This window comes from Harpia harpyja, chromosome 3, assembly GCF_026419915.1.
Source record: "Harpia harpyja isolate bHarHar1 chromosome 3, bHarHar1 primary haplotype, whole genome shotgun sequence".
In the NCBI taxonomy this organism is placed as follows: domain Eukaryota; kingdom Metazoa; phylum Chordata; class Aves; order Accipitriformes; family Accipitridae; genus Harpia; species Harpia harpyja.
In genome coordinates, this window is record NC_068942.1 from 74,910,630 (window position 1) to 74,937,180 (window position 26,551).

Sequence of the window (26,551 nt, forward strand, 5' to 3'; positions counted from 1 at the left end):
TTTTAAAATTATGAGTGTGTGTCTGGCAGATAATCTGTTGTTGGCTGTGAATTCTGTAGTAAATTCTGTGACAGCAAAATTCAGGAGGGAAGGTACTGCTCATAGGCTCCTGTTTACCCTTCTTATAAAATAAGGAGCAAGGCTATCGATTTTGAAAGGCAGCACTTTTAGCGATGATAAGAGAGAGTGTGCATTACCCAGTTTATGTCAACTCAGGGCTGTCACCAACTGTCTTCCAGCCTAGTAGTTTAATAAGGTTAAAATACCTGGAGCATTTGTATAAATTACTGACAGATTCTTTGACAGTGCAAACATACTGTGTGTATTTTAAGACCTCAGACAACTAGCAAGAACTACAGGAAACCTGTCTCCTATGGCCAGGCTATAACGGTTTTTTACTACGCAGAGTTGTACATGCCAGCTTGTCTGAAAATAAAGCACCTTTGCTAAAAGACCTATATCTAAAGCAGCTCTGCTTTGAAAACTGTGGCCTGATCTTGGTTTTGACCACTGAACTGGTCTTCATCATATCTCTGTTTTACTTCTTGACTGAGCAGTCTGCATTCCCACTTGCGTTTTGATAGTTTACACTTCTGGTCTTTTGGTTTGGGGTGTGTAAATTTTACTACTCTTTATTTGGCTTCCATGTGTCTTTTTTCCCCAGTCTTTTTTGCAGGGGAAGGGAAAGGGAGGGCAATGACTCTCTCTCCCTTCTGGCTGTGCTGCAATGCTATCTGATGCCTTGCTGTAAGTTCTGGAGAGAACTAAATGCTGGAACAGCTTTAGGCACAATCACATTAATTCTGTTCTTGCTTCTGGTATGCTGCGTGTGGAGGCAATGGGGACACTACTACCTTCACCAACTACCCTTGTCTTTTTTTTTTCTGGTTTATTGCAATTTTGGGGAAGGAGGCAGCAGGAAAGGCATGGGATGGGGTCAACACACATCATTTACAAAGGTGATGATAACACAGAGGCACCAAGATGTGGGTTCTTGTTACCCAGCAAACCCAGAAACATGCCTGTCTTATGAGATTAAAAAAAACTCCTGCAAGCAACAGCCATATGCATTCTGGGGAAAGAACAGACTATTTTCTTAGGAGTCCTCTGCAGTGCAATGCAGTAATCTCTGACAAATATGAGTTTCCCAAGTGGTTCCCTGGTGGCTCTCAGAAGGCCGTAGGACTGTCGTCTAAAGAAGTGGCCAAGCATAAAGCAGGTCCTCTGCAGTCACTTGAGTTTCACCAGCTGTATGGGAGTAATTGCCCTTGAACATCACTCTGCTTTATTTCAAATGTTTTGTGGATGATCTGACAACAATAATAACAAATATTTATGTTCCTGTTTGAGAAGGCAGCATGGTCCTTCCGGTGTCAGTGCTTCCTTTTCTGGCTTTCTTCACAACCCATAATTCTTTCTGTTTCTTTTTGTTTCTCACATACTCAGTCGTCTTTATCAAAACAGAGAAATAAACACATTGATATATTTTATGCTACTTTCATCATTTTAGGCTTCATTGATCTCAGCCTTTATGACCAAGTAAGACTCTTGGAGAGCTGCTGGATGGAAGTTTTAATGGTTGGTTTGATGTGGAGATCAATCGACCATCCTGGGAAACTAATTTTTGCACCAGACCTTGTACTAGACAGGTAAGAGAAATAAACTTCTTGAGAACACTTCATATTAGCATGTTTGGAGGTGGGGTGAATGGTAAGAGGAAGAGGATTAAGTATGAGAGATTCTATTAATAGTTTATCTAACAATATCCTTTACTTGTATTTGTAACAATAATGTCTTGAGGTTCCACGTCCTTATAGGGGCTTAAGGAATGCTAAGCATAAACGGTATTGTTGAACTTGCCAGTTCCTTAATTCCTGTAGCACATGACAATATGAAGTTTCTCTTTCACATCTTTTGTTGGTTTTGTTCCTTTTGGTCTGGGTCCCTAGATGCTGAAACTGTAGACACATCAATACAATGCACTACATTACGTTGTTAATCAATTTCTTCCAGCTGATAGATTTTCTCCCCCCATCCCTCAAAAAAAAGCAGACATAGTGTCAGGCCATATTTTATCTACCTGTTTGTCTTCCTGCCCCTAGTACAGATTTCATAAATAGCTATAATAATGAACATTGCAGCACTAGTCAAAAGGGATTAAAAAAAACCCTAGCTTGCTTTTTAATACTGAAAGTATTTTTTTTCAAGGTAAAGCAGGATATTTGCAAGATTAAAAATTATTTCTCCATATAATGTACCAGCAGGGAAGAATATGGATTAGTAAGGGTGTTTTTCTACAGGACCTTAGAAGGATTTGACCTGGGCTTCCCATTGGTAAAAAGTCAGGGAAACAATCTACTTTCTTGGCTAGGTTTAAAATGTCTCTTAACCTTTTCAACCTGGGGAAATTCAGATCTGTACCAGTTCTGTGGCTTGAGTTCAGTAATAATCATCATCATAGATACAGAAATCAAAATGGGTTAGTAAGAGAAACAAATTTAATTTATGAAAGATATGAAATAAATTATTATTTGCTCATATAAATTCAAAGCAAGGACATGCTGTGTTGTTCAATGCAATTATAAGAAATTGCTGAAAGTGTATGATACATTTAGTTTCTAGAGAGCTAATATGTGCTGAATAGAGTGAGCTTATTTGATGCATTCCTTCATCTCCACAAGACACAGCAGAGTAGGAGCTAGCAAGTATCTGGGCATGCTGTAATTTTATTTTTTTTAAGAGAAGAATATATGAAACGGGTCTGTAACTTGATCGTTTTTATCTTAGCTGAACTTCAGATGCATCCCCTACATAATCTTTGTAGACAAGTACTCCTCTGATGCTTGTGTCTTTGTTTTGAAACTGGCAGCTGCCTGTCGTTCTCCAAAGCTTAAAATTCTCCTTTGCTATGAGGAACATGGGAAACTGGGCAATATTCAGGCAGCTGCCTTTCTGCAGGCAGTACTTGCTGCACCTGGTTAGTGTTATCTGCCTGTGACTGCCTCGCAGCCTGAAGACTCAGCTCTTTCCTCTTAGGGATCCAGTAGAGGAGTAAAGTTCTTTAATTCTCCTGCACTGCTGTGCTTAAGTCTGTCTCATCTTAAAAACATTACAGAGGAAAAAAGCTCATATTACAGACAGTATAAAAAGAATCTCTTTGAATACTGTGTCATAGAGCTTAATGACTTTTTAAAGTCCAGTACATGTGAAAAAAAACTAATAAAAAACCAGCAACTGTAACTTCAGTGGTTTGAAATTTGCTGCTGCTTAATTTTAAACCCATTGGAATGGCTTAGGGTTGTTTGGGGGTTTTTAGATGAGAGGATGGGACCATTTCTAATATCCAAAATGGAGAAAGTTGCATTCAGTAAACACTTGCAAACATAAAAATAACCAAATCACAAAACCACCAAAAACCAAAAAATCTATTTACATTTAAACACCTTCACAGAAAAAGGTGCTGGGGAATGGGGAGAGAGGTTGTTTTATCTTTAAAAATGTCTTATTGTTCCAAGAAACTTATTTTAGGGGGTCTTTCTTATTCACCAAGTCCTGAGGCCTCTGTCAGGTACAAATAATGATGTCACCGGTTGTGGTATTAACTCCTTGTGAAACAAATCTGGAAGATGATTCAAGGTGGTACTGTGCCCTGCACTACAGTTTCAAACTGATTATCCAGAATTCTACTGGCTGCAGCATTAAAGCCTCTTACAGAAATTTGGTCATACTTACCTGCAGTCAATCCTGCATGCGCTTTAAAGAGAAAATCAGTTTCTTAGAGGTGCTGACCTTTTATACCAGTGTAATTTTCAATTTAGATTTCATGATAGTACCTTTTGAATTCTCCCAAGGATGAGATGGATAGGCCTTTTGCAGCCTCCTTTGTGCTTTGACTTTTATCTAGCTGAGTCAGAGTTCCTTAATTCTACTTTTTCAGTAACATTTTAAATGTGTTTCCATAGGGATGAGGGGAAATGCGTAGAGGGAATTTTGGAGATCTTTGATATGCTCCTGGCCATGACCTCAAGGTTCCGAGAGCTGAAACTGCAGCACAAGGAGTATCTGTGTGTCAAGGCAATGATCCTCCTCAATTCCAGTGAGTATGTGGTTGACTCTGACACTCACCAAATTGTACTTTTTATTTTGAGGGTGGCTGGGAAATCAGCCTCTAAAATGGCAGAAATGTCAAATGAGATAAAGCCATTGAAAGAGAACACTAAGAAAGGACTTCTGTCAGATTGTAAGGATTTTTGCTCAAGAAACTTCTTGAGCTGTATCATTTGCTGCATTTAGGATCTAGCTCCTGTTGTAAGAACTGCATGAAAGACCCAAAGTCTGAAATCTTGTCACATAGTGGGGCTCATGGCCCAGGCTGTGGGTATGTCCTTTTCAATGAGAACCTTTGCTCGTATCTCCGTGGATCCTGGTCATGTGTAAAGTTGCTGTGCAGTTCTACAGACCTGTACTTAGTTCTTAATTCTAGTAAAACTAGTTACTCAACCAAGTCATGATTAATTGGGCTTAAATGTTCCTATTTAATGGTAATTAATTGGTAGAAATGATTGAAAGTACTCAACAGTTCTGCAAGATTAATTTCAGGATAGGAGCTTTGCTTTGCGGCCTTTTACAAAAGGCAAATAGGAGTGTGTGTTTGCTAGCTTAGGGTAGTCTGCAGTAAAATAATTTTATTCCCCAGAACATTTTGTAATTAACTTTGTTAAAAAAATCCAACAACAAAATAACAGCTAACTACTTACATCTACTGTTTTCAGCAAGGAGCTGCTGCATAATTCTCAGCCCAGTTCTGAAGGGGAATAGTCCAGCTGTTATCCCACTTGTTTATAGATGGATACCATTCTTTCGACAGACAATGAAAGCTGTTCTTTTGTCTTAAAAAAACCCAGAACAACCAACCAACCAAAAAACCCAACAAAAACCCCATGTTCATCAGCCATATTTTCTTCAGAGCCTCACATCTCAAAAAAACCTCTCCTTTCACCTCTCCCTGCCCTCCTTTCTTGTCAAAGTTACTCTTTTACTCCTAATTTTCAAGGTATTCTGGAGCTTTGTCCTTCCATAAGTATCTTTGGGAGGATTTTTTTTTTTTTTGGCCCAGGTCTCTTCTGCTCTATAAATAATGTTATTGTGTGTTTCCAGACCTTCCTAGTGGTGATTTCTTCTCTTCCCTCTTCATATCCCCAATCCCCTCTTTTTGCTTTTGCTGACTTTTAAGGTTTCTCACTGTAGGCAAGTGCTGTATTATGGCACCCTTAGTGAGCTGTAGGGACACTGTGGCACGCTGGGTCTATGAGCAGCGTCTCTCACCATGTTCTCCTCCCTCCCTAGGATATAATCAGAGAAAAAAGTTTTTTTCAGCAAGAAGGGATTAGAGCAAGCATAATGCTATAATTCATAATAGTTACAAAACTACAAGGTACAGAGTGATTCAAAGGAAAAAATCCCTGGAGAATGGAGAGCATGTCCATTCTCTGGACTGAAGGGTCTATGTTCAACATGTTGTCTTAGGAGGATTTGGGAGAGTTACTCAGTTTGCAAATAATGTGACTGTCAAATTTTGGCAGAGGAATATAAGTCAGAGCTTGGTGTAGCACATGGAGCATCGTTTGTACAGTCTTGAGGTGGGGTGTCAGGTAATGTATCTTCCTTAATCTTGTTGAAATATTACATCAGAAAAAAATCTACAGTCGTAGCTTTTTTTTTCTTCCTCGTGAGCAGGAAGTAATTCCTTCTCTTCTCTTGGTTAGGCATGTTTCCCTTGTCAGCAGAAGAACCTGAAAGCAACAGGAAGCTGCATCACCTGCTTAATGTAGTCACCGATGCTTTGGTGTGGGTTATTGCAAAGAGTGGAATCCCCTCGCAGCAGCAGACAACTCGTCTGGCCAATTTGTTGATGCTCCTCTCTCACGTCAGACACGCGAGGTAAATTTTACAGAATGTGTGTAACGTGTAAGGTGTTAGTGTTTTTAGAGCAACAAAGCAAGGCTTGAACTCCGGAGCATTCCTGACGGAATCCTGGTACTGCTCTTCATCTCTCTTCATTGTAAGGATTTCCTTCCCAGCACAACTAAATAGGCAATATACTCAAGTGCTTGCTGGCACTTAAAAACATTGTGTTGATATTAAAATGCTGTCTTAATGGTATTACATTAAATTGTTCATGATGCATCTGCCTGAAATGTTTAACAATAATAACACAAATTCAGCCTTTAAAAAAAAAATGCCACCCACCCATCAAAACTCTTCTGTCCAAAATAAAAGTCTCTTTCAAAACTGATCTGCAGTGCGAGTTTTGGTGGAGCAAAGTGTACTTTGGGTGCCATGTCTGTCCCAGGCCAAATTTGTTGTCTTTTATTCGGAACCACAGCATTTTTGCCAAGTGACTCATGCTACAGCAGTGCCACACGCCTGCTTTCCCCATGGGAAGCAGCTCCTCTGCTCCCTGCTGGTTCCTGAACCTTCTTGAGCTGCTCATCTTTGCTTGCAGTACAGCAGACTCAAATGCAGGGTCCTACAAACAGATGCTTTAATTTTCAGGCTGTTTGTCATTTTAAATTATTACCCAGAGACCAGCTATTCATAAAGCTGCCTTATGTCTTGGCTGTGGAGTGTGTGCCCAGGGAAGACAGTCCTGGGACCGGGCTGGAATATGCAAAGGAGAGATGGGCGTATCTGACCTTGTGTAGGGACACTGGAAGAGGGACAGCCACCTTTGCAACCAGCTTCCTGGGAGAGCGGGTGGCAGCAGCAGGGACCTGACTGTGCCGAAAGGCAGCTTTTAACAGCCAGTTTGTGAACTGCGGGTGAGTTTGAGAGCCAGCCCTACAGAAGCTACAGGACCAGCCAGAGCTGAACCTGACTCCTGGCTCTGATGCGCTGCTGTCACCCGGGTTGCCCACTGTGGTGTGACTCCGCATCGCAGGAGCTCTTGTTCTGGCATGGCATGAATAAACATTGTGAATCTTTGCAAAATTTTTATATTTTCTTATTAAAACAGGAGGTTTTATGCTGTGCCTGCCTCAGGCAAAATCTGGAGGCTACTTGTTGTGACCTTTCCCCCTTACGTTGCTTAGCACTGGTCAGTCAATTATACTTTGTTCTGGAAATACTTGATGCTCTCAGCCTTGATTACCAAATGATGCAGGACTCTCAAGAGCTGGGTGTAGGAGGGGGTGCTGTAGTTTCTTCTGTGCCATTAACCTATTTATAACTCTCGAATTGTAGCAGAACCTCAGTTTCCTGGAAGAATTGCCCCTCTCCCAATCCAATCCAGCAGGCCAGCTATGTGCTGGCGGGCTGCTGCTATTTCCACTGTGATAAATTTGGTGTTGAGCAAGTGCGCTTAGATTTCGACCTCAAAACCTTAAATGCATCTGAAGTATATGTATGTGCAACTGCAATGGCAACAGTGATCTCCCATTAATCCAAATCATGATACAGCCACAAAGCATTCAAGCTAACAAGGTGTCATTGTATCTTACTGCGTAACAAAAACATTACTTTTAAAGCCTGTAGCCTTCTGCAAGATCTGACACTGGACATGCAGAGAGGAAACAGACTGCTTGAAGTTAGCCAGGTTAGTTTGGTCCTCCTACCAAGAAGGGCCTTCAACCAGGCAGGAGAGGTAGGTCGCTAGAGCTACACATTGTAAATTGCCCTTTTGTATAAAGCTGCAGCTTGTGGGCCTCCCATGTTTACAGCCTCAGAGAGGTTTTCTCTTTGATTTCAATAGGGTCGGTACATCTACATTATTTTCTGAAGTCAGTTTGTGTGGGGTAAAACAAACCTTGGTTCTCTAAATAGTAAACCACTCAGCTTTAAAGTATTGGGATGTTGTTACTGCTGATAGTGGTAAGTGATCTCAGGGACTACAGCAGCTAAATCCTCTTAACTCCTAATAAAAAAAAAGGACTTTCTTGAAGCCATGAGTGTGTTTTCCTTCTCTGCATTGTTGGACCCAAATCACTGACTTATTTTCTGTTTTCCTTCACAGTAACAAGGGAATGGAGCATCTCCTCAGCATGAAGTGTAAAAATGTGGTCCCAGTGTATGACTTGCTGCTGGAGATGTTGAATGCACACACTCTCCGAGGGCAAAGGAAGCCCCCAGTCACACATCCTGAATTTGGCCCGTTAGAACAAGTGGAGACTGGGGACAGTCTGCAAAACAGGGCAGCCCAGTAATTCTGTCGAAACCTGGAATTGTGAAGTTTGTTCAAAGCTATGGGAGAAAACTCCTGCGATGGGACTGCTGAAGTGTGACCTAGGGCGAGTCCTCATCTCTTCTAGATTTGCACAATTGGTATCTCGGGAAAGGCCTGTGGGACGCACACCTCTGTCCGTGTTTCTGACATTATAATAGCTGCACTTTTATAGTGTCTTTTCTGAGACTCTTCAAAAGCACCTTATGAAATTAAGCCTCAGAACAGTACTGCGAGACAGGGAATTACTGCCTCTCCTTTTCAGAGGCAGGTGAACTGAGACAGAGAGACAAAGGGACTGGTTTAAGATGACAGAAGTCTGTATCAGGGCTAGCAGTGAGCACCTAGGTGTCGGTCTCCCAGACCAAGGCTTTTAAGTGCTGACTAGATAATCTCCTTTTTCAGTGTGAGATTGTATGAAATGTAGAGCTGCATTGTTTGGGACAGATCCGCTTACTGGTGTGTGCTAGTCCCTGGGGAATACCTGCTTTGCAGCTGATCTAAAGTACAGTGTAAAGGAGTTTATTCTATTCTTAAATATGCAATGGCTGCAAGGGCCTTCATTTGAAGGCCATTCAGAATAGCTTCTAGGGCCAGTTCAGAGCCTCTTCAGAAATGTTAAACCAAGCTTAAGTTTATATTTTGTGAGCCTGGTCTTAACACTCACATTATTATCTGTGCATAATTTTTCAGTGCTTTAAACAATGACCAAATTGCCTGGATATTTCTGTCAATGCTGACCTTTGAAGCGTGTTTTGTCTGTGAGATTAACATGTTGTTTTATATATTTATTAATGATGTTAAATCTATTATAATATTTAGGTACAAGAGATTGCTCTGTGAATATTAACTGTTTGCATTTGTATATGATCTGCTAATCAGGGGTTGTGAAATCAGCTAGAAACAAACCATCTTTCCTTCCCTTTTGACTTGCTTGTGGAATTATGTCCTGCCCGCCCGAAAGCTCTTGCAGCTGTCTTGCAGGGGGCGAGGCAGGGGATGGGAACCTAAGCTGGGACCTGCATTTGCCTGCTGCCCTCAGGTTTGCTGCTTGCTTGTTTTCAAAGTGCATGGTACCTTGTGCTGTCGTTTTCCTATCTTGTACAGGATCCCTCAAAGAGCAGGGGGATGATGGTTCTGGCGCTTCCTTTGCTTTGCAAGTGTGATGACTTGTTTGAATTTCACTGACGATGCGGGTTAAACCCCCCCCCGTTGTGCTGATTTCTGCATGCGTTAAAGCTGCACTGAGAAAAAAACCAGAGGAAATAGCCTGGCCGATGACCTCAGTGAAGAGCAGGATGGCATCATTCATTCTGGCAACTGCCACTATCACATTTTGATGTGAGCTAGAATTGCAATCCTTTAAATGGATATGTTTAAATATAATACATGCATGTTCTGGGCATTTCAGGTATGGTGAAATGAAATTGGGATCACACCAAAAATCTATTTTGAGCCTATAAATCTTTTGGATTAGGAACTTCGATTAGTATGCCATTTGCATACTTTGAATATTAGTCAAACCTTTGATCTTGGTGGTTTTTTTAAAGCCAAGGACAATATTTTTTATAGGAGGGGCATAAAGAGTTTTCAGTGAGTTACACAAATCTATTGTCTTGTTTTGATCTTGTACTATACCAGATGCTGCTGATGGTCTAAATTTTTACTAGCTACCTTTTCATTGTTTTTAAGAAACCGTAATATAGCAGTGCCCTTCTAAATAAGTGTAATATTTACTACAAAAAAGGGAAAAAATGTGAGTACAGTCTGGCATTCATTGGTACTTTCATTTTGAGGCAAGTTTTGCTGTGAAACAGATGTGTTTCAGTGTTTCTTGGGCTTGATCACACTCTGGCTTCAGTGCCTGTTGTACTGGTCTTTCTCTGATTTTCCTTATCCTGTGTAATCTTTTTGTTTAATATAGTTTTTCAAAGAAATGTTTAAGTGATTTTGTTTGTTTGTTTTGCTTTAGAAGTGCTGAATTTATGTGCAATCTTGAAACAAACCTCTTAGAAAATGGGAAAGAGTGGGTATAAATTGTAAAATTAACTTCGAAATGGAAATTTGCTCTGGATTAACTCTGTAAAAGGGTGATGCTGCAGATTTGTGCCACGTGTTGTGATTCATATATGCTGTTACTAGCACAGTGCAAATAGGAAAATGATGTAATTTTAACAGATACTTTTTGTCTTGTTGAACATAATTTTATTAAAAGTTACTACTAGTGTTTTAAAATGGGCAAAAGCCAATAGCTGTCGACTCTGGATTAATGTAGCTGTGTTCGTATTTGGATCAGGAGAAGGTGCACCTCTCTAAACCGGCACAGCTTATAAACAGGGAGCCGTGCGACAAAATGACTGAACAAGGGTGCCTTGGTCTCTTGAGAGAGGTGTTGGGTTTATCATGGGTCTGCGTCCCACAGACTCTCTCAGACGCTGCATTCCTGGTGTGGAGCACGGCCATGTCTCTGCCAGGCCTGAGCAGAGCTGCCATGCTGCTTCTCAATTTAGATATTGGGGGGGCTTTTCCAGCTTCAGCATGAATGAAATGAGTGCTGAGGGACTGCGAGGGCTATGACGAGGGGAGGAGAGCGGGGCTCGTTTCTTTTTTCCTTCACTGCTCTGCTCTACATCAGCTTCTGCTGCTGAGCCGGGACCTAGCCAGAGGTGGCTGTTTCTGCTTGAAGAAATTATGCTGTGGTTCTGGGATGTTCACAGAGGTAAGTGAACTTGGTTCATGAAGGAGTGCCAGTTGCCATGGATTTAAAAAAAAAAAAAAAAAAAAAAAAAAAAAAAGAAAGAAAGAAAAAGCCGAAACTTTTCCTTATGCATGCTGTTAAAAACATGCTGAGGTTCTTCTTCTCAAGTCTGGAACCAGAACCAAATGGTAAAACAGCCTTGATTTTTTTTTAATTTTTTTTTTTAAAGAAATGTGGTAAGTCTTAGAGCATTTCAGACAGGTGAAATGCTTTGTCTCCAGGAACGTGAGACCTTTTCCACACTTCCATCTTCTTGCAAATTGCCCATTTTTAGTGTTGTCACGTTGCCAGTCAGAGAGGAGAATATGGGGAAAAAATGTGTTGGAACATTCTCCCTTGAGACAGGCTGGGTCCTCCTATTAAATGTGTAGCAAACTAAGACAGGTAGCACTTAAAGATTTTTTTTTTTCAATAAATATACATATTTCCATAATAATAATATGTTAATTCCTTACTGACTGAATGATAGATCTATACAGGGATCATTGTGATGAAAGGAGAGCATCCTTTCAAGTGCTGGAACTTTTTCTTTTCCTGCTGATGGCCTGTGGAGTATGGAAGACATCTGCTGTATTTGCATCATTAGAGTGGTTTAACAGAGCCTAAAAATGCAGTGAGCCCCCAGAAAGTTGCCTCTTGGTCCTATTTGAGCTGTCACCAGCGCTCAGACTCTTCCGAGGTAAGAATTTTTGTCTTGTTTGGACTTTATCATAGAATCACAGAATGATTTTGGCTGGAAGGTTGCACCTTCAGGTTCCTTAGCTGGTTTCGAACCTGATCTTCTAGAATGGGTGGTTCTTTGTTCTCCCAGTCCCTGCCTTTGGATTCTGGGAATTGGGCAGCGTGGCTGGAGCACTTGCTGGTGAAGATCGAGGCAAACAAGTTGCGGAGTACCTGAGCCTCCTCGGTGTCAGCTGTAGCCATCAGGGGAGGTACAGTTTCTTCCATCTTCCTTTGTTGTCCGATGTACCTGAAGAAACCCCTGTTATTTTTCATGTCGCTAGCCAAGTTCAGCTCCAGCTGTGCCTTGGCTTTCCTGATCCCCTCTCTGCACTCACCAGCCATATCCCTATAATCTCCCCAGGAGGTATATCCCTGCCTCCACTGCCTATGCATTTTGGTTTTGTGTTTTAGTTTGGCTAAGAGGTCTTGACTTAGCCAAGCTGGCCTCCTGCCTCCCCTGCCCAGCTTCTTGCACATTGGGATTGAGAGCTCTTGCGCCCTGAGAAAAATGTCGTTAAATATCTCCCAGCTCATTTGCTCCTTTGCCTCTGAGGGCAGTTTCCCAAGGGATCCCACGCACTAGCACCCTAAACAGCCAAAAGTTTGCCTTCCTGAGGTTTAGGGTCCTGACTCTACTTTTTACCCCTCAAGACTGAGAATTCCACCAGGGCGTGATCACTGCACCCCAGGCTGTCTCCAACCTTAACCTCTCCAGTAAGTTCTTCCGCATAGTGAGCAACAGGTCCAGCAGTGCCTCTCCTCTGGTCGGGCTCTCCATCACCTGTACTGGGAAGTTGTCCTCAGTGCACTCCAGTAGTTGCCCAGACTGCTTGCAGTTTGCTGTGCCACTTTTCCAGCAGATGTCTGGGGGGTTGAAGTCCCCCCCAGGATCAGGGCCTGCAAATGTAATTTAGAATTGCTTGCAGAAGGTTCAAAATACAGATGTATAAATTGGCACAAAAGTTTCATGTGGAAGCTCGGCCTGAGCGTGCTGAGTATTGCCAACGGCTGTGGCCATGACTGGCGTCTTGAAAGGCACGATGCTGCTGCTGCCGCCAGGTCCTGATGGCTTTGGAGCCTAAAGATACAGAAAGTAAGCCTGAGCTTTTCCCATTAAGCTGGACCCAAATGATTTTGAAAAGCTGGCCCAGAAAGCCTACTTTTGTGCATCCAAGGCTGTTTCTTTGTCGGAATAATAGAAAATAGTTCTGCACTGATGAAATAGCTGCTCTATCCTAAGCTGTGCTTTAACCCACATGTATTAGAAATGCAGCTATTTCAAATCTTAGCACCGCGAGCACATGGCAGAGAGAGATGGCACTCTCTCTCCCTTCCCTGTTCTTCCCCACCAAGATAAGTGCCCATGGGAGACAAGTTGCTCTTACCCAAGAGCTAAAGTTAAAAACAAAGTATGGGTTGGCCTGGCTTTGTCTGAGGTGCCTTAAAGTGAGCGCAGCCTAAGGGCCTGTCACAGGAATTACTGTTTTACAGGGCTGAATACCGATCATATATATATTCAATATATGTATCAATATATTCTGTCCAGTTCTTTAGATGGCAGAGTACCTTATGACCCCACTGTTCCTGGCTGCTGTAAATGAGCACAGCCAGGGACAGGCACCACTGTTACAGCTGCTTTTAGTCTCAGCCCAGCTGTAGGCTGCACCACTTCTTTGAATGGTCCGTGGTCCTGTGATCCCTCCAGCTCAGAGCTGGAAGTCATGGAAATGCCTTTGTTATCATCACCATTTGTCTCAGAAGAAATTGTTTGACATTATTTATGTCCTGCCAGATAATGATTCAGAAAAGCAGTTAAGGATGTGGTCGTCTGTTGTGCTGACCCAGTCCCTAAACCAGTACTAAGGACAGTGTTGTGAATGGGAATATAAAAAGCAAGTGGATTGCTAAAATATGAAAAATATTACTTAGTCATTTTTCACAGTGTTTTACTACTGAACTGAAGTGTGCTGAGTTACATGGCACACTGTTTCTTTCATAGGTAAGACCTCATTTTATTTATGAGCTGGATATTTTTTGACTCCTATCTTTACATCCTCATGCATTGTTGAGTATCAGTGATTTCAATTTAAGGGCATGAAGAAAACAAGATTGCTATGCTATAAAAATGCCAACTTCAGCTGCTACTGCCTCAACAGACAAAAACCTTCTTCCCTCATCAGGATATCATGTAACTAAGGAGCTGGCATAGCAATTAGCAGGGCTTACTATGTCCATTTTCCCCAGAATTTTCTGTCCTGAGTCCTATTTTATATGTGGCTTTAGTTTCAACTTTTCACCGTCACTGCAAATTTGTAATGGAGACTAGTTCATGGCTGACGTTGGTGCCTTTTAAAGTACTCTGTGTATGTTATACTAAGGTGAATGCCCCCCCATCCCCTCCCCTTCTCTCAGCTGCTCTTCAGTTCTGTGAACTTACAGTATTTGTCTACTGATGTGTGTTTCATTCAGTTATAGATTGTTGTGGCTGCATAAACAGGTCTCATGAAAACTAAATATACAGCTTTTTGTTCATTTCTTTCCTGTAGGTGAGCTCAGCCTTGTTTCACGAGTGTGTAAGGTGCATGATCGGGGGGGAGGAGGGGGGTCTCATCTGTACCACCACAGTCACTCCACCAGCTGTAGGTTGATTTACTTTGTCAGGTACTCGGGTTCTCAGGACGTTTCCCAGCACCAAGTGACTACAGAAGACGCAGGTTGTGCTCTAGTGGTTGAGGGCACGTTTAACTTGGGGGGGGGGGGGACACACACAAGTCATAACAAACACAGTTCTGTGCATCCTGTGCTGGCAGAATTATTGTTGACTTATTGGTGGGGAAGGGGGGAGTAGGTCTACCTGAAAACAGATTGAGGTCTCATCTCCCTGCCAAAGAAATCAGACTGCCAACTCAAGACTAGTTTTGGCCTGGTTTCACTCCTATGTACAATGCCCGTGCAAAAGCATGCACATGTGTGCTTGCTCTCGCTATTGATCTTGCCCTCTTTTTTTAATCTTTTTTTTTTCTTCTGCCCTTCACTGAACACTAACAACCCTGTCCTGAGTGAGAGGAGAGGATGCTAAGGAATCAGTGGGCACATATAATAACTTGTTTGAAGCAGACTTCAGTGTCAGCCTACAGTGCAGTGGTCATAATCAACTGGAGGTAAAACTATTTAAAATAGGTTTGGGGAAAAAACATTTAAGTTATTTTCCTAGACTTTTTTTTTGTGTGTGACATTTTGAGATAATTTCACGAAAGCTCCTCATTTTATGTATTACATCAGCTCAACAATTTGATGTAACTGTACATAATGAAAGGAAATTGCAGGCTATGAAATTTTCTTTAGACCTTTTAACATCATTCAAAACTTTTTTCCCCTGCATAGGTTCTTTAATGGCAGAAGAACTGAATATCATGTCAGCAACTGACTATTAGTTCTTGGCAGGAAGGTTTGCATGGGCATTTGTGACAACCTGGCAATGAAATAATGGTTAGAGTTGGCTGACTTCTACAGAGAGAGAAACTTCAATGAGCTCCATCTGAAAGTAATTGCTTTCAAAATACAAAATAAGATGGCAGAGAGAGAGGGGAGAGCCTGTGCCTGTGTGCAGCGAGGGGTGGGGAGGATCCATCCTCTGTCTCTGGATACTGCACTATGGTGAGAGCTGGAGCTGTGAAATTGGTAGCTGGAGCACAAGTCTGGCTCCACAGACACAGCTATGCAGAGCGGCGCGCTGGCTTACGGGCTGTGAAAGCTGCCAGGTCTGGAAGCACTGCTGCCTCCGGGTGTCTTTAGCCTGCTGGAGCCCCCGCACCGCTTCTTGGGACTGAGGTCGAGACACGCCAGTATGGACCTGGTGTATCTCGACCCATACCTGAGCACACAGTGTGGGATGTAAACACATGTACGGTACCACTGCTAAAAAGTGCCAAATTGTAAGCTTTGACTTTCCTAAACCATGTCGCAAACTTTACAAGCTTGACTGCATCACAGTTGAAGTATTAGTTTAGTTTAATATCCTGGAAATAAACCATGCTTTTTTTACCACCACGGTTGGGAAAAAGCTGCTCGTTTGCTACAGGGACTGTCTTTGAATGTAAGAACACAAAGCAACTTGCTTCATCAATTCCCCTGCCAGAAGATGGGGAATAAGCAACCACCAGTGGTGACAACCGTAGAAAAGGTGGGAGAATTCTCACAGGCTAATCATAAATCCTATTTTCTATAGGTAAGCATCACAGAAACTGGGTAATTCCTGGGTGACTTTCACTGCAACCAGCATTCAACCAAACCCACTCCTCTTGCACTGATCTCTTCTTGTCATGCACCTCCCCCACCCCCAGCACTGCCCTAACTCCTCATTTAGAAAAATCAGTTCCAGGGTGGGGAAATAGTTCAGCATTTCAAACTAGTAATAAGCATTAGTTGGTTCAACTTTGTATTCTTCCTCCGGGAAATTACCGTCAGTTGCAAAGGGAAGGATCTGTGCCAGCGAACACAGGCTCCACTGCTGAATTTTTAATCTCTTGCTCTGACAAGCAAGAGTGTGGTTATGCTTCTTCTGACACTGCTGTGTTAGCATGCAAGTACGCTGACTTACACAGGAGCAGAAGGGTCAGCACTACTGGAACACACGGCTGGTTGTCCCCCTGTCCGCCCCCCCCCCCCCCCAGACACACCGATTAGTCCCTGCAGTCATTGGCAAAATTTTAATGACAACACTTGAACTGTACAACCGAGAAGCAATGGCAATGCTGACTGTACACAGTGTTTCTCTAGCCACTGCCCAAGTGTCAGTTTCATTTTAAAGATGAAGCTTATAAAAACGCACAATTCTCTCCCAAGATACTGTACACTATTGAGCAGGTTAAAAACTGAAAAAATCTTTCATTAAAAAAGTCATTACATTATTTGTATACATCAGGGACAGTCTACATAATCATGTTCATCTAGAAAATATGTGCATTATAAACCATTTCCACGCAATGCAACAATTTCTGATTTCAAAGGTGGTATAAAAAGACAACACAGCAGTCCTAACCACTAGAACACTATATGTAAAACAGAACACATGACCATCCTTTTATTGAATGCGTTAGATGAATAAAACACAATAACAAAGATGTCGATTTTTTTGTTTCCACCAGTGACTACAGTACCAAAAGATACAGGTAACGTGAAGTGTGTGCAGTAATCATTTTAGGCAAAGTGCCTCTTCAAATGCTTGTTTGTTTGTCATGCTAACCCGAGACAGACTGCTGTGTTTAAGATTACTGTGATGTAGTTTCTGCATCTAGTAACTCAGTATTCAATCACCTGGCAAGCTTAAAAGCACTGCACCTATAAAATAGTGTATCTATTGCATCAAAGTATAAAGTGTGTTGATTACAGTTTAAAAATCTATAGAAAAAGTTTGTTTTCCGTACAAAAATGCTGAAATTTTGTCAAGATATACATTTGAGAGGTGAAATTTAACACAGTCCCTGCGACAGGGAAAGGAGGCTATAAACGTGAGGCATTATTTAGCTGCAGCAGCAACCTGCGCAGCAGTATGTAGGATGCAAGGGTACTGTAGTGGCTAGTTTGGGGAACTAACACAAAAGTTTCTGTATTTAATTATGCGACGCCACTGCTTGATTGATGCTAGCAGCATGAAAAAAGCACCGCAGAGAGTGTGTTTTGGTGTAACTGAAGATTCACGGGCTGCTTTCTAAGTTGGTGGAGGCCCATTGGTGTATCGCAGCATGGGATAGAAAGAACGGGCGAAGTTGTTTGCCTGGGTGCAGCTGTAGTCTTCCTCAGAAGATGGAATCATGCAAGCCAGAAGTAGAAGCAGTAGAAAGAACAACTGAAGAGGTAAAGCTGCTCGTAATACACGGTAAAAGAAGGAGGGAGACCGAGGAACTGCTTGAATAGGCTGTAGATGGCTTTCACCTCTGAAAAGGAGACAAAAAAAGAAAGTGAGAAAGAGAAAAAAAAAGGCACTTAAATTTGAGCTTGAATTAAACAAGTTGTTTTAACTCCCCCTCTAGGCTTCACACTACCCTTCCAAGATGTAGGTATCTACAGGAAAATGCACTGCACATTGAACACTTTAACTGTAACTTGAAAGCGTACAAGACTGCTCAGTGGGAAGCCTGCTGCTGGTTTGGGTTTACTGTCCTTACTACTGAGGAAGAAACATTTATTTGTAGTAGCTTAGATCGGTGCCTTTTTACCCTATTTTCAGATGCAAACTTAACTTTTCCCAGGAGACAAACCACTCCAAATACACGCTGAAGTATAAAGGAAAGCCACCAATTCAAACTGATCAGGCTCTCTCGGCCTTGGCATTACTGAGATCTATCCTTTGAACAGGTCCTAATGTACAGGGGGTGAAGTTCTCCCTTTGTCCTTCATGCTCTGTTTGTAGTAAGTGGCTCTAAGCTGCAAGTTTCTTTTTCCAGGTATGCTGGTGGAATTAAAGGAAGATTTAAAACTAAAATATTCCCCCATTTGGCACAAAAAATATTTTCTCAGGAGTAAAGACAAGCGAAGGTTGCACATCAGTGCAGAGGTTGGGAGCAGGAGTGCTAAAGAAAACCGTTCACCAAGGTGCAGCCCAGAACTGGTAGGTAGAGGAGACACTACAGGTAGGCAGAAATCACCTCCACCCGTATGTCAACCTATGAGGAACAGCTGCCCAGGTTTCTGCTGGCACTGAGCTCGCCTCTGCCGTTTTCACCATCCTTCAAGAGATCAGGCGAATGTAAAATAGTACCTTGTGCTGCTGTTGTTTCTGCCATCTGCAGTTCTCCTTATGGTGATCTGTTGAGAGAAACAGCTTTTAGTATCCAGGTTTCAGAAACAAGGAATTTCTCTTTCTCAGAAAAGATAGTTGTAGACTTTAAAGTCCAGCTGTAAACTCTGTAATATGGTACATGCATCTAAAAGATAAAATGATTACATTACGTGAGGAACTTTCAGGCTAAATATGCTATAAGCTGATAGCAAAATATTAGAAAAAAATACTTGCCTTCTTCACAGCAGGGCTGGATTTTGCTGCGACTGGATTATAATCTCCTGAGTCCAAGTCATCTGGAACTAGCAGGAATGTTTTGGTATCCTAAAAGGGAACCACACCTTCCTCTGTAAAATGCATGCTCCAACTCACAACAGATGAAGTGCAAAGAGCCATCTTTCATTGCCTCTCCATAGGTGCACAGCCCATTGCCTCTTTACATGTGCATAACCAGTGGTAAACAGATGCTCCAGTTCTCCAACATAAAAAAATGTTTTACTATGCACAACCCAAAGGAATTACGATGGAACAGGTGCGTACAGGTATTAACTTGAAAATATCTCTTATGTGACAGCTCTCAGGATAAGCAATGTATTGCTATCAACTACAACTCCTACGTGTTCATTACGCACTCCTAGCCTGATACTTGGTACGGACCATTGGATAACTCGAGTTGGAAGGGACCTCAGAAGTTCATCTTGTCCAACCTCCTGCTCAGAGCAAGGTCAGCTATGAGCCCAGACCAAAAACCTTACTCAAAGCTTTATCCTGTCTGCTCTTCAAACCCCTCAATGATGGAGACCGCAAAACCCCTCTGGGCAATCTGTTCCAATACTATAGTAGCCTTGTGGTGCTGAAGTTTTTCCTGTAGCCAGACTTAACTGTTCTTTTTTCAGCTTATGAAGGTGGAAGTACTTAAGTTTTAAGTCAATCTTTTATAAATACCTTTACTCTTAGTATATTACTACTTTTCAGTGAGAAAGATCCATGAACAACTATTTAAACTCTGACTCACCAGATTTCCTTGTATTGTTTTTAAGTCATTTGAAACTTGTTCAATAAGCTGTTTCAGTTTCTTTCCAATTACATGGACCTTCTCATCAGCTTCAACGTAATCCCCATCTGATTTAAGCAGCAGGTAAGCAGTGAGTTCTTGAAGCGAGTTTACTTTAAGCTGTTGTTCCAGCAGCTCTTTCTCCAGTTGCTTAGAACAAACAAACAAAAACCAGTGCAAGAGACTTACCCTCAACTTTAAGGATGTTCTCATGAAAGGAGGAACTCTGGAAGGCTTTAAAGAACAACTCAACCTGCCTGAGAATCCGCAATACACAGGAATGGCTATTACAGCTACGTATGAAATTAAGCTCTCCTTTAAGAGACTGGTTGTACCTGCTTGAACTAACATTTAGAAATCATTCTAGCAGTAATTAATCCATATGAAAAAGACATTAAATCTTGGAAATTGGAAGTCTTACTCCAGCATACAGACTGTTGATAAGGAACTTAATTATGATGCGTAATTACGGGAAAAATGCCTCATATAGGCAATCTCTTAGACCATTTCAGAAACCAGCCACCTGTCTGAATAGAGCAGGTTCAAGGACAGGCTGCAGACATCTTGAGAAATAAAAATACTGCTCTTGATTTTGTGGTGAGCACTACTGACTCACTGGAAGAGCTGAGGTGCTGTAGTTAAGACAACACTTACCATTAGCTCCTTTTGGCATTCCAGTATTGTATTGAGGTCAGCATTTGGATCTGTGATTTGTCCTTCATTCCTTCGGCTATCAGCACTTGCTAACCACAGGATTAGTTTTTGGCTCTGATCATGGAAGTCCTAGAGAAATACAAGATTTGCACATAAGAGAAAAAAACACTTCTGCAGTGCTTTCACCTGGCTTTGCCTACAAACAAAATGACCAGCCCAGATAAGACACAGCCAGCAACAAATTCACTATTAGTGAGGCTACTGCAACCTAGTTAAACTATTCCGCCTATGTAATAAAAGGGTATTATACAGTTCAAAGATATTTTTACGAAACCCTTTAAACCCAACAGAGTCAAGTTTATAAGCAAATTAAGTGTCTTGGATTCCGAGCAACCATTCCACTGATGTGCAGGAATTACCCCTCTGCCCTCCCCTTATCTACCCCTCAGTAGCACCCTAAAGAGGAGTTTTCCCTTATAAGCTGGCATGTGGTATGCACCTGGCAATGCAGTAGGGCTTGTTGTAAACCTTTCCTCCAGTTGTCCAATGCGTGAGTTGCTTTCTCCCAATGCAAGTTCACCTTCCGAAGCCTGTTCTGAAGCTCTTTGAACTCTGCGCTATCCGCTTTCTGGAATTCTTTGCTGCTCAGGTTAACAGAAAGCACCACTGCCTTGTAGTTATCAAATGCTTTAAGCATGTCCTAGTAGAAAAAGAGGATTAGGAGCTTCTATGAATGATGAAAAAATGTTGTTTATTTACAATAAAACTACACCCTCAAAAGAGTCACAGGTATTGGGGAAAGCTGAATCTGGTGGCTTTTCAGATAATATGCTCCTTAGCAGTAAGGTAGGTGGCCTTTTTTATGTTATTTTAAAGCCAAAACCTTCACTTTGAACAAAACAAATCTGGCTGGGCTTGTGCTAAGTCACAGACATTATGGCTTAATCCACATCTGCCCTTCATTCCTCTGAGCTGTCTCTTTCCCTGACATTTGGACAAAAATTCCCATAGGTCATCACATGGTATTTCCTCTTGATTTATAAAGGTTTTGCCGCCTCAGAATCCTAGAATAATGCTGAAAGGGACATCTGGAGGTCTGTACTCCATCCTCCCGCTCTAAGTAGGGCCAACTTCAAACTCAGAGCAGGCTGCTCAGGGCATCATCCAGTCAGATTTTGAGTGTCTCACAGGACGGAGATTCCCCATCCACTCTGGGCCCCTGGTCCCACACCAGGCCACCCCATTGTGAGAAATTCTTTTTCTTCCCTCTAGTCAGAGTTTCTGTCAGCCCACTCCTCTGACTTGCCAAGGTCCCCCTGAATGGCAGTCCTGCCTGCTTTCCTCCTCTCCCTTAAAATTGCAGGGGGAAACAATATGGAATTTGCCAAGTCATGGCTGTATCATCTAGTCACCTTTATGTTAAGGTAGAGCCTGTATTTTTGAAGGTTTTTCAAAAAAAACAAATGCCAAACAATACTTTGTACCCTCAAGAATTTACAGTTTGAATCAAGGGTACTCAGTCTTTTTCAAGTTGTGGGCTCTTGCAGTAGAAAAGTAAAAGCTGCAGGATGATTCCTGCAATCAACACAGCTCGGATTGCTTTTCTTAGCAGCCTTTGTAACTAAGAGTGTCAATCTATATATTCTCGAGACTTGTTGAAAAACACTGGTCTAAATTACATTTCGCCCAACAAAGAACCCTGTCTCCCTCCTTCAAGCAACAAAGTTTCTTTCAGTATCAAACAATACAAATGGTCCATCACAGACTTCTAAACACCAGTAAGCCAGTCTGCAGCCAGACATGCTTTATCCTTAGCAAGGGCAATTGGGATGTCCTGACATCTCAAGAAATTAATGTCTTAGATCATGCTGGCTCTTTTAGACACCCATAGAAAGCCAAGCTGCCTGAAAAGGGGATTTATGGCCAGCTGGACTCCTCTTGAGAAAATGCAGAAGAGAGAAGGAGAAGTGAAGCTCTGCTACTTGAAGAGGTCAGACACCCAACTCCAGCCTGAAGGGAAGCACCTCCCTCCACTCATGAGGTATCACCAAACCTTTCCTAGCACTTGGTGCCTAAGCCAGATTGGCTGATGGAATAAGAGTTGTTCTTACTGGAGTCACACACTGGCATGCAGAGTCATTCTCCCTGGCCTAATGACTACTCAGGGATGCGTAGGCTTAAGCATACTCTCAACATGACTAAGAAATCACTCCTCTGTCCTGCATTGTCTTGTTTGTGAGCATCATCCCTAGTGTGACACCAAACTGACCAGTAGCCTCAGGATTTGGACGACTCCACAGGAGGCTGCTGGCAGAAGGGTGAGCACACAGGCATTTTGCACTCCCACAAGTGTTAGGAACACTTGCTCCCCGAGTTCAACCTGAGGCATTTTGCTACCTAAGTCCTAGAGACCTAGCACTTACAGGTACCCTGGTAACCTCCTGCTTCAACTTGCAGACCTGAGTTAGTCCTAATTTATGGAAGCTGGGAGTCATAGCAGGCAACATAACATGACCACACATGCTGACAAATGTTCACGTTAGTGTCTCTCTAACTGTTCTATTACTTGGCTGAAGATTAGCAGAGACTGAATTTGTTTCTTGTTTTTAACTAATACATTCTATTCGATGAGAAATCTGCATTTGATAAGCGAAAAAATGCAACTGCACGTTTTGAAAGGATGTACCCTTCAACCATTGGACAAGGTGCTATTTAGAGCTAAGATTTTTTGCAAACTCCATATTGCTAAAAAACACAGATTTAGAGCAGATCTTTAGAGCAGTCTCCCTGTTGGAGCTACACCCCTCCACCCCCCCTTTAATTCAATTAAAAAAAAATCAGCCTAGACACTGCAGCCTGTAGAGCCGGCTAATTTGAAAAAGGAAAAAATGACGCTATCACTGCTTAGAATACCCAACTCCCAAAACAAGGCCTGACCCTAGGCATGTGGGGAATCTATGCCTTCATTATTTAGCTTTCTTCTATGTTTGTTTTCTAAACCAAAAGGCCTAAAAAGAGAAGTTTGGGGCTGAATGTTTTGTTTGAGAGAGAATAAAGTGTCTGGGCAAGAAAACAGAAAGGGAGGGTTTTTTATTTCAGCCTGGCTGCTTGTTGTACCCAGGCATATTGCCTGCAAATCTCTGCATATGAAGACAGAAGCACCTTGCTTAACTACCCTCTTTAGTCCTCTTAGCTGAAAACAGCTTAGCTCTTCTGTCTGCATACACACATTGTTATTCATGCTGCGACAAATCCTAAGTGCACAAAGACAATGATAAAGAGCATCAGCATCTTGAAATCCCACTTCTCAGTATTGCCTAACTTACTTTCAATTTCTTGACTCTTTGTTCCAATGCCTGCACAGTGGTTGGAGGTTTCACTTTTTGCAGCTCTTCCAGCTCTTCCTCAGTTTTATCAAGCCAAGCAGAGACATCACTGAGATCTGAGTTCAGCTGCTGCCACTGCTGCAATTTCTGTTTCATCCTAAGTTTATTTCTGAGGTCTTGAGCTTGGATGAGCTCCCACCTATCAATAATGCCTACAAATTATAGAACAACAAATGTTTAAATCTTCAGTAAGGTGAAGAGTGTGTAAAACAGATGCAAGGAGTTTTACAAGTAAATCATTCTCCAATCTACTCAAGGCCAAATAACTGCTACCATGTACTACTGTTATCCAATCACATCTTTTTCTTGCGATTCTGCAGTCTCTACGTTTCATATTACTTGTCAAGTTATCCACATAGAAATGCTAATCACAGTAATTGAAGACTTTTTAATTCCCTTGGAAAAACAGAGCAAATCTAAGGAGACGGAATTCAATGATTTGGTAGACACCAAAATTCATCAATGGGACAAAGTATGATCCAGCAGTTAGGACTTGGGTTTATGTTTCATCAATTCAGTGCTAAAGGAGATAGAGATGCCACCTGTGCGATCACTAACACTATTTCTGGAAGCACATCCAAGCCCTTCTCAGAGATTTTCCTGTTCATCCCATGTATGGGACTCAACCCTGGTCCATTTGTGACACCAGAGACATAAACTAGGTAAGCTGGTACATATAGCTGCAGTCTTCTTTTTATCACTTGATCCGCTTTTGTGATTGCAGTACAGATGTGTTATTACAATCTCAAGCACCTGGAACCAGGAATGAGGTCCTAAAAGGTTAAAAGAACCAGCTTGTTGGCCTATTTGGAAGAAAGGACCGCAGTCAAGACAGTGAAGAACAGAAGACATTACCAGCTTTGACAAAACATTTCTGTAAATGGGAGCAGTAGCATCTTGTTATATGGAGTACCAATAACTGAGAAAATGAACTACAGCAATCTTATTTTAGACAGACACACAGTTCTTTGGTTTGAAATCTGATTAAACGTCTCTAAAGTATTCAGTATCGCACAAAAGTGAAATTGTTCCCATTCATTCCAACCAGCAAAGAGACAGAAGGATATTATGAGTGATAAATATCTCGATTCTGGCAGAAAATGTAAAAGCTTAGAACAGCAAACATGGGTTGGAAAGTACCAGGTGAGAGGGCAGCTCAGCAAATCTTAGCAAAATACATTAATTTAGAGAATAGCAGTTTACGTCTATTTTGTTCTCAAGGCAAATGTGCTGCCTTTGTACCATCTCTGCTTTGTCTCCCCCAGAGTAACAGGACAAACACCACAGCACCAAAGCCACTCCTAATGCTCTGTACCTGACTGCTTCTCTGCAGCTGCTATATTCACAAGCTCTTGGTCGTCTTGGGGTTCTTCATCGCTCATGTTAGCGGATGTAATTTTCTCCTTGTTGATGCTGCTGGTGCTTGCAGAGCTGAGCTGCTTCACCTGGAATGACATTTTGGTGGGTGAGCCCTGCAGGGTAACAAGCCATCAAAGGTCAAACTTCATTTGTGTTACTTTGGGGTGGCTGGGCTGCCGCTGAGCTCTTGCATGTCAGATTTAGCACTGGGCTTCTGCATCTTTGCTAACAGTTTACACTGGCTCTCTGTGCCTTCTCAGTAAACAAACACACACCATAGTGACATTAATTATTACAAGACTGGACATTGCAAGTTAATTGCTTTTGCACTACACGTATCAGACAACGTACATTTGCTGAGGCTTTTTGTTGGATTCTGGGTCTTGGCAATATTGACTCAAAGGCTCTAAGACTGGATTAATGATGACAAAAGCAGCCAGATACCAGTGCCATCTTGTGCCTGGAAGAGTGCTGACAACTGGTCCAGATCCACCGAGCCTGGCAGCTGCTGGCAAAACCATGGCTGGCAACCAGTCACCAAGGCTGAAGTACCAGTGAACAATACCCATTTTGGCAACGTTTTTTAGTGCCCAGAAGCAGATTAAATGGTGGGTTGCATGCTAGAAAAGGACCCTTCAAATTGGTCTACTTAGGAAAGGAAGATATGTCAGTAGGTGTAAAGGGAGGGTATTTACACCCTCTCCTTGGGGGCGTTAAATTCTCCTAGACTTGTCCTATATGACAACAGAGGAAGTAAGTTCTTTCAGACACTGACTTTGATCAGGAGCCTAACATGATTCTTCTGAATTGCTTTAAGGAAGCTTTTCTAGCCAGTGGATAGAGACTCTCACTGGTTACCTGAGACACCAGAAATAATGATTAAGTTTGCATTAAGTGAACATTCCCCCTGTGACTAATCTTTTCCTTGATGCTGGAGGAAGGAAGAGGACAGATTTATACAGGAACAACAGACTGTGTAGTACAGGTTCAGTGCCCACAGATTCTCCAACTCACATAGTCTGGTTTATACGGAGTACTTGTCTCTGGACCAGACAACGCATTTCCAACCATCTCTGCCTGGTTGTATCGGTGTTTCCTGCAGACTGGGCTATCTGGAGAATGCCAAGTATGAGCTTCTGAGACAGGCTTTCCTGAAACAAATAATACAAAAACCATATGCCATGAGTGCAAAACCCCATCTCCACAAGGAAGCTGTTGCTTTGTATTAAGTTAGAAAGCGCTCTGAATAAAATGGCATCAAGTTATGGCATAAAAATGACAGTTTTGCAGCTTTCCTTGCAAAGCATGCACATTTGCAAAACATCAACAGTGTTTCAAAGGTAATGAGATGAGAGCCATGCAGTTATGGGACATTCTGTTTTCTTCTGGAAAATGTTTGAATACAAGTATGAGTATTCAAAAAATAAAAGAAAAAGGCTGCACTGTGGTTTTGGAAAATTTGCATCCCAACAACACTATCACACCTCTGCAACGCATTTCAGTAGGGACAAGTACAGACATGTCCCGATAACATTTGTTCCGGATTTAACAGACAGGACACAGACTGTTCTGTCATGCACAAAACAAAAAATACTTGCAGAGTTGGAACTACTGCCTT

General features: G+C 42.0%; 2 protein-coding genes across 13 annotated transcripts in view; one reads left to right on the forward strand and one right to left on the reverse strand.

Moving 5' to 3' along the window:
- ESR2 (estrogen receptor 2) overlaps nucleotides 1-10,397 on the forward strand; it is a 38,283-nt gene extending 27,886 nt beyond the window's left edge. For 5 of the 6 annotated variants that reach the window (XM_052783420.1, XM_052783421.1, XM_052783418.1 and 2 more), the window contains 4 exons: nucleotides 1,511-1,649; nucleotides 3,963-4,096; nucleotides 5,766-5,940; nucleotides 8,012-10,397. In XM_052783420.1, coding sequence (XP_052639380.1) covers nucleotides 1,511-1,649; nucleotides 3,963-4,096; nucleotides 5,766-5,940; nucleotides 8,012-8,201 — 638 coding nt within the window. In that variant the 3' untranslated portion in view covers nucleotides 8,202-10,397. Of the gene's footprint in view, nucleotides 1-1,510; nucleotides 1,650-3,962; nucleotides 4,097-5,765; nucleotides 5,945-8,011 lie in introns of those variants that run through there. The other variant, XM_052783422.1, reaches the window with a different exon arrangement.
- A 5,997-nt stretch (nucleotides 10,398-16,394) lies between these two features.
- Nucleotides 16,395-26,551, reverse strand: part of SYNE2 (spectrin repeat containing nuclear envelope protein 2) — a 197,714-nt gene continuing 187,557 nt past the window's right edge. For all 7 annotated transcript variants that reach the window (XM_052783400.1, XM_052783405.1, XM_052783402.1 and 4 more), the window contains 9 exons: nucleotides 25,948-26,084; nucleotides 24,890-25,019; nucleotides 23,515-23,726; nucleotides 20,688-20,888; nucleotides 20,189-20,317; nucleotides 19,496-19,684; nucleotides 18,715-18,804; nucleotides 18,460-18,506; nucleotides 16,395-17,635 (listed from right to left, as the gene is read on the reverse strand). In XM_052783400.1, coding sequence (XP_052639360.1) covers nucleotides 17,410-17,635; nucleotides 18,460-18,506; nucleotides 18,715-18,804; nucleotides 19,496-19,684; nucleotides 20,189-20,317; nucleotides 20,688-20,888; nucleotides 23,515-23,726; nucleotides 24,890-25,019; nucleotides 25,948-26,084 — 1,361 coding nt within the window. In that variant the 3' untranslated portion in view covers nucleotides 16,395-17,409. The remainder of the gene's footprint in view (nucleotides 17,636-18,459; nucleotides 18,507-18,714; nucleotides 18,805-19,495; nucleotides 19,685-20,188; nucleotides 20,318-20,687; nucleotides 20,889-23,514; nucleotides 23,727-24,889; nucleotides 25,020-25,947; nucleotides 26,085-26,551) is intronic.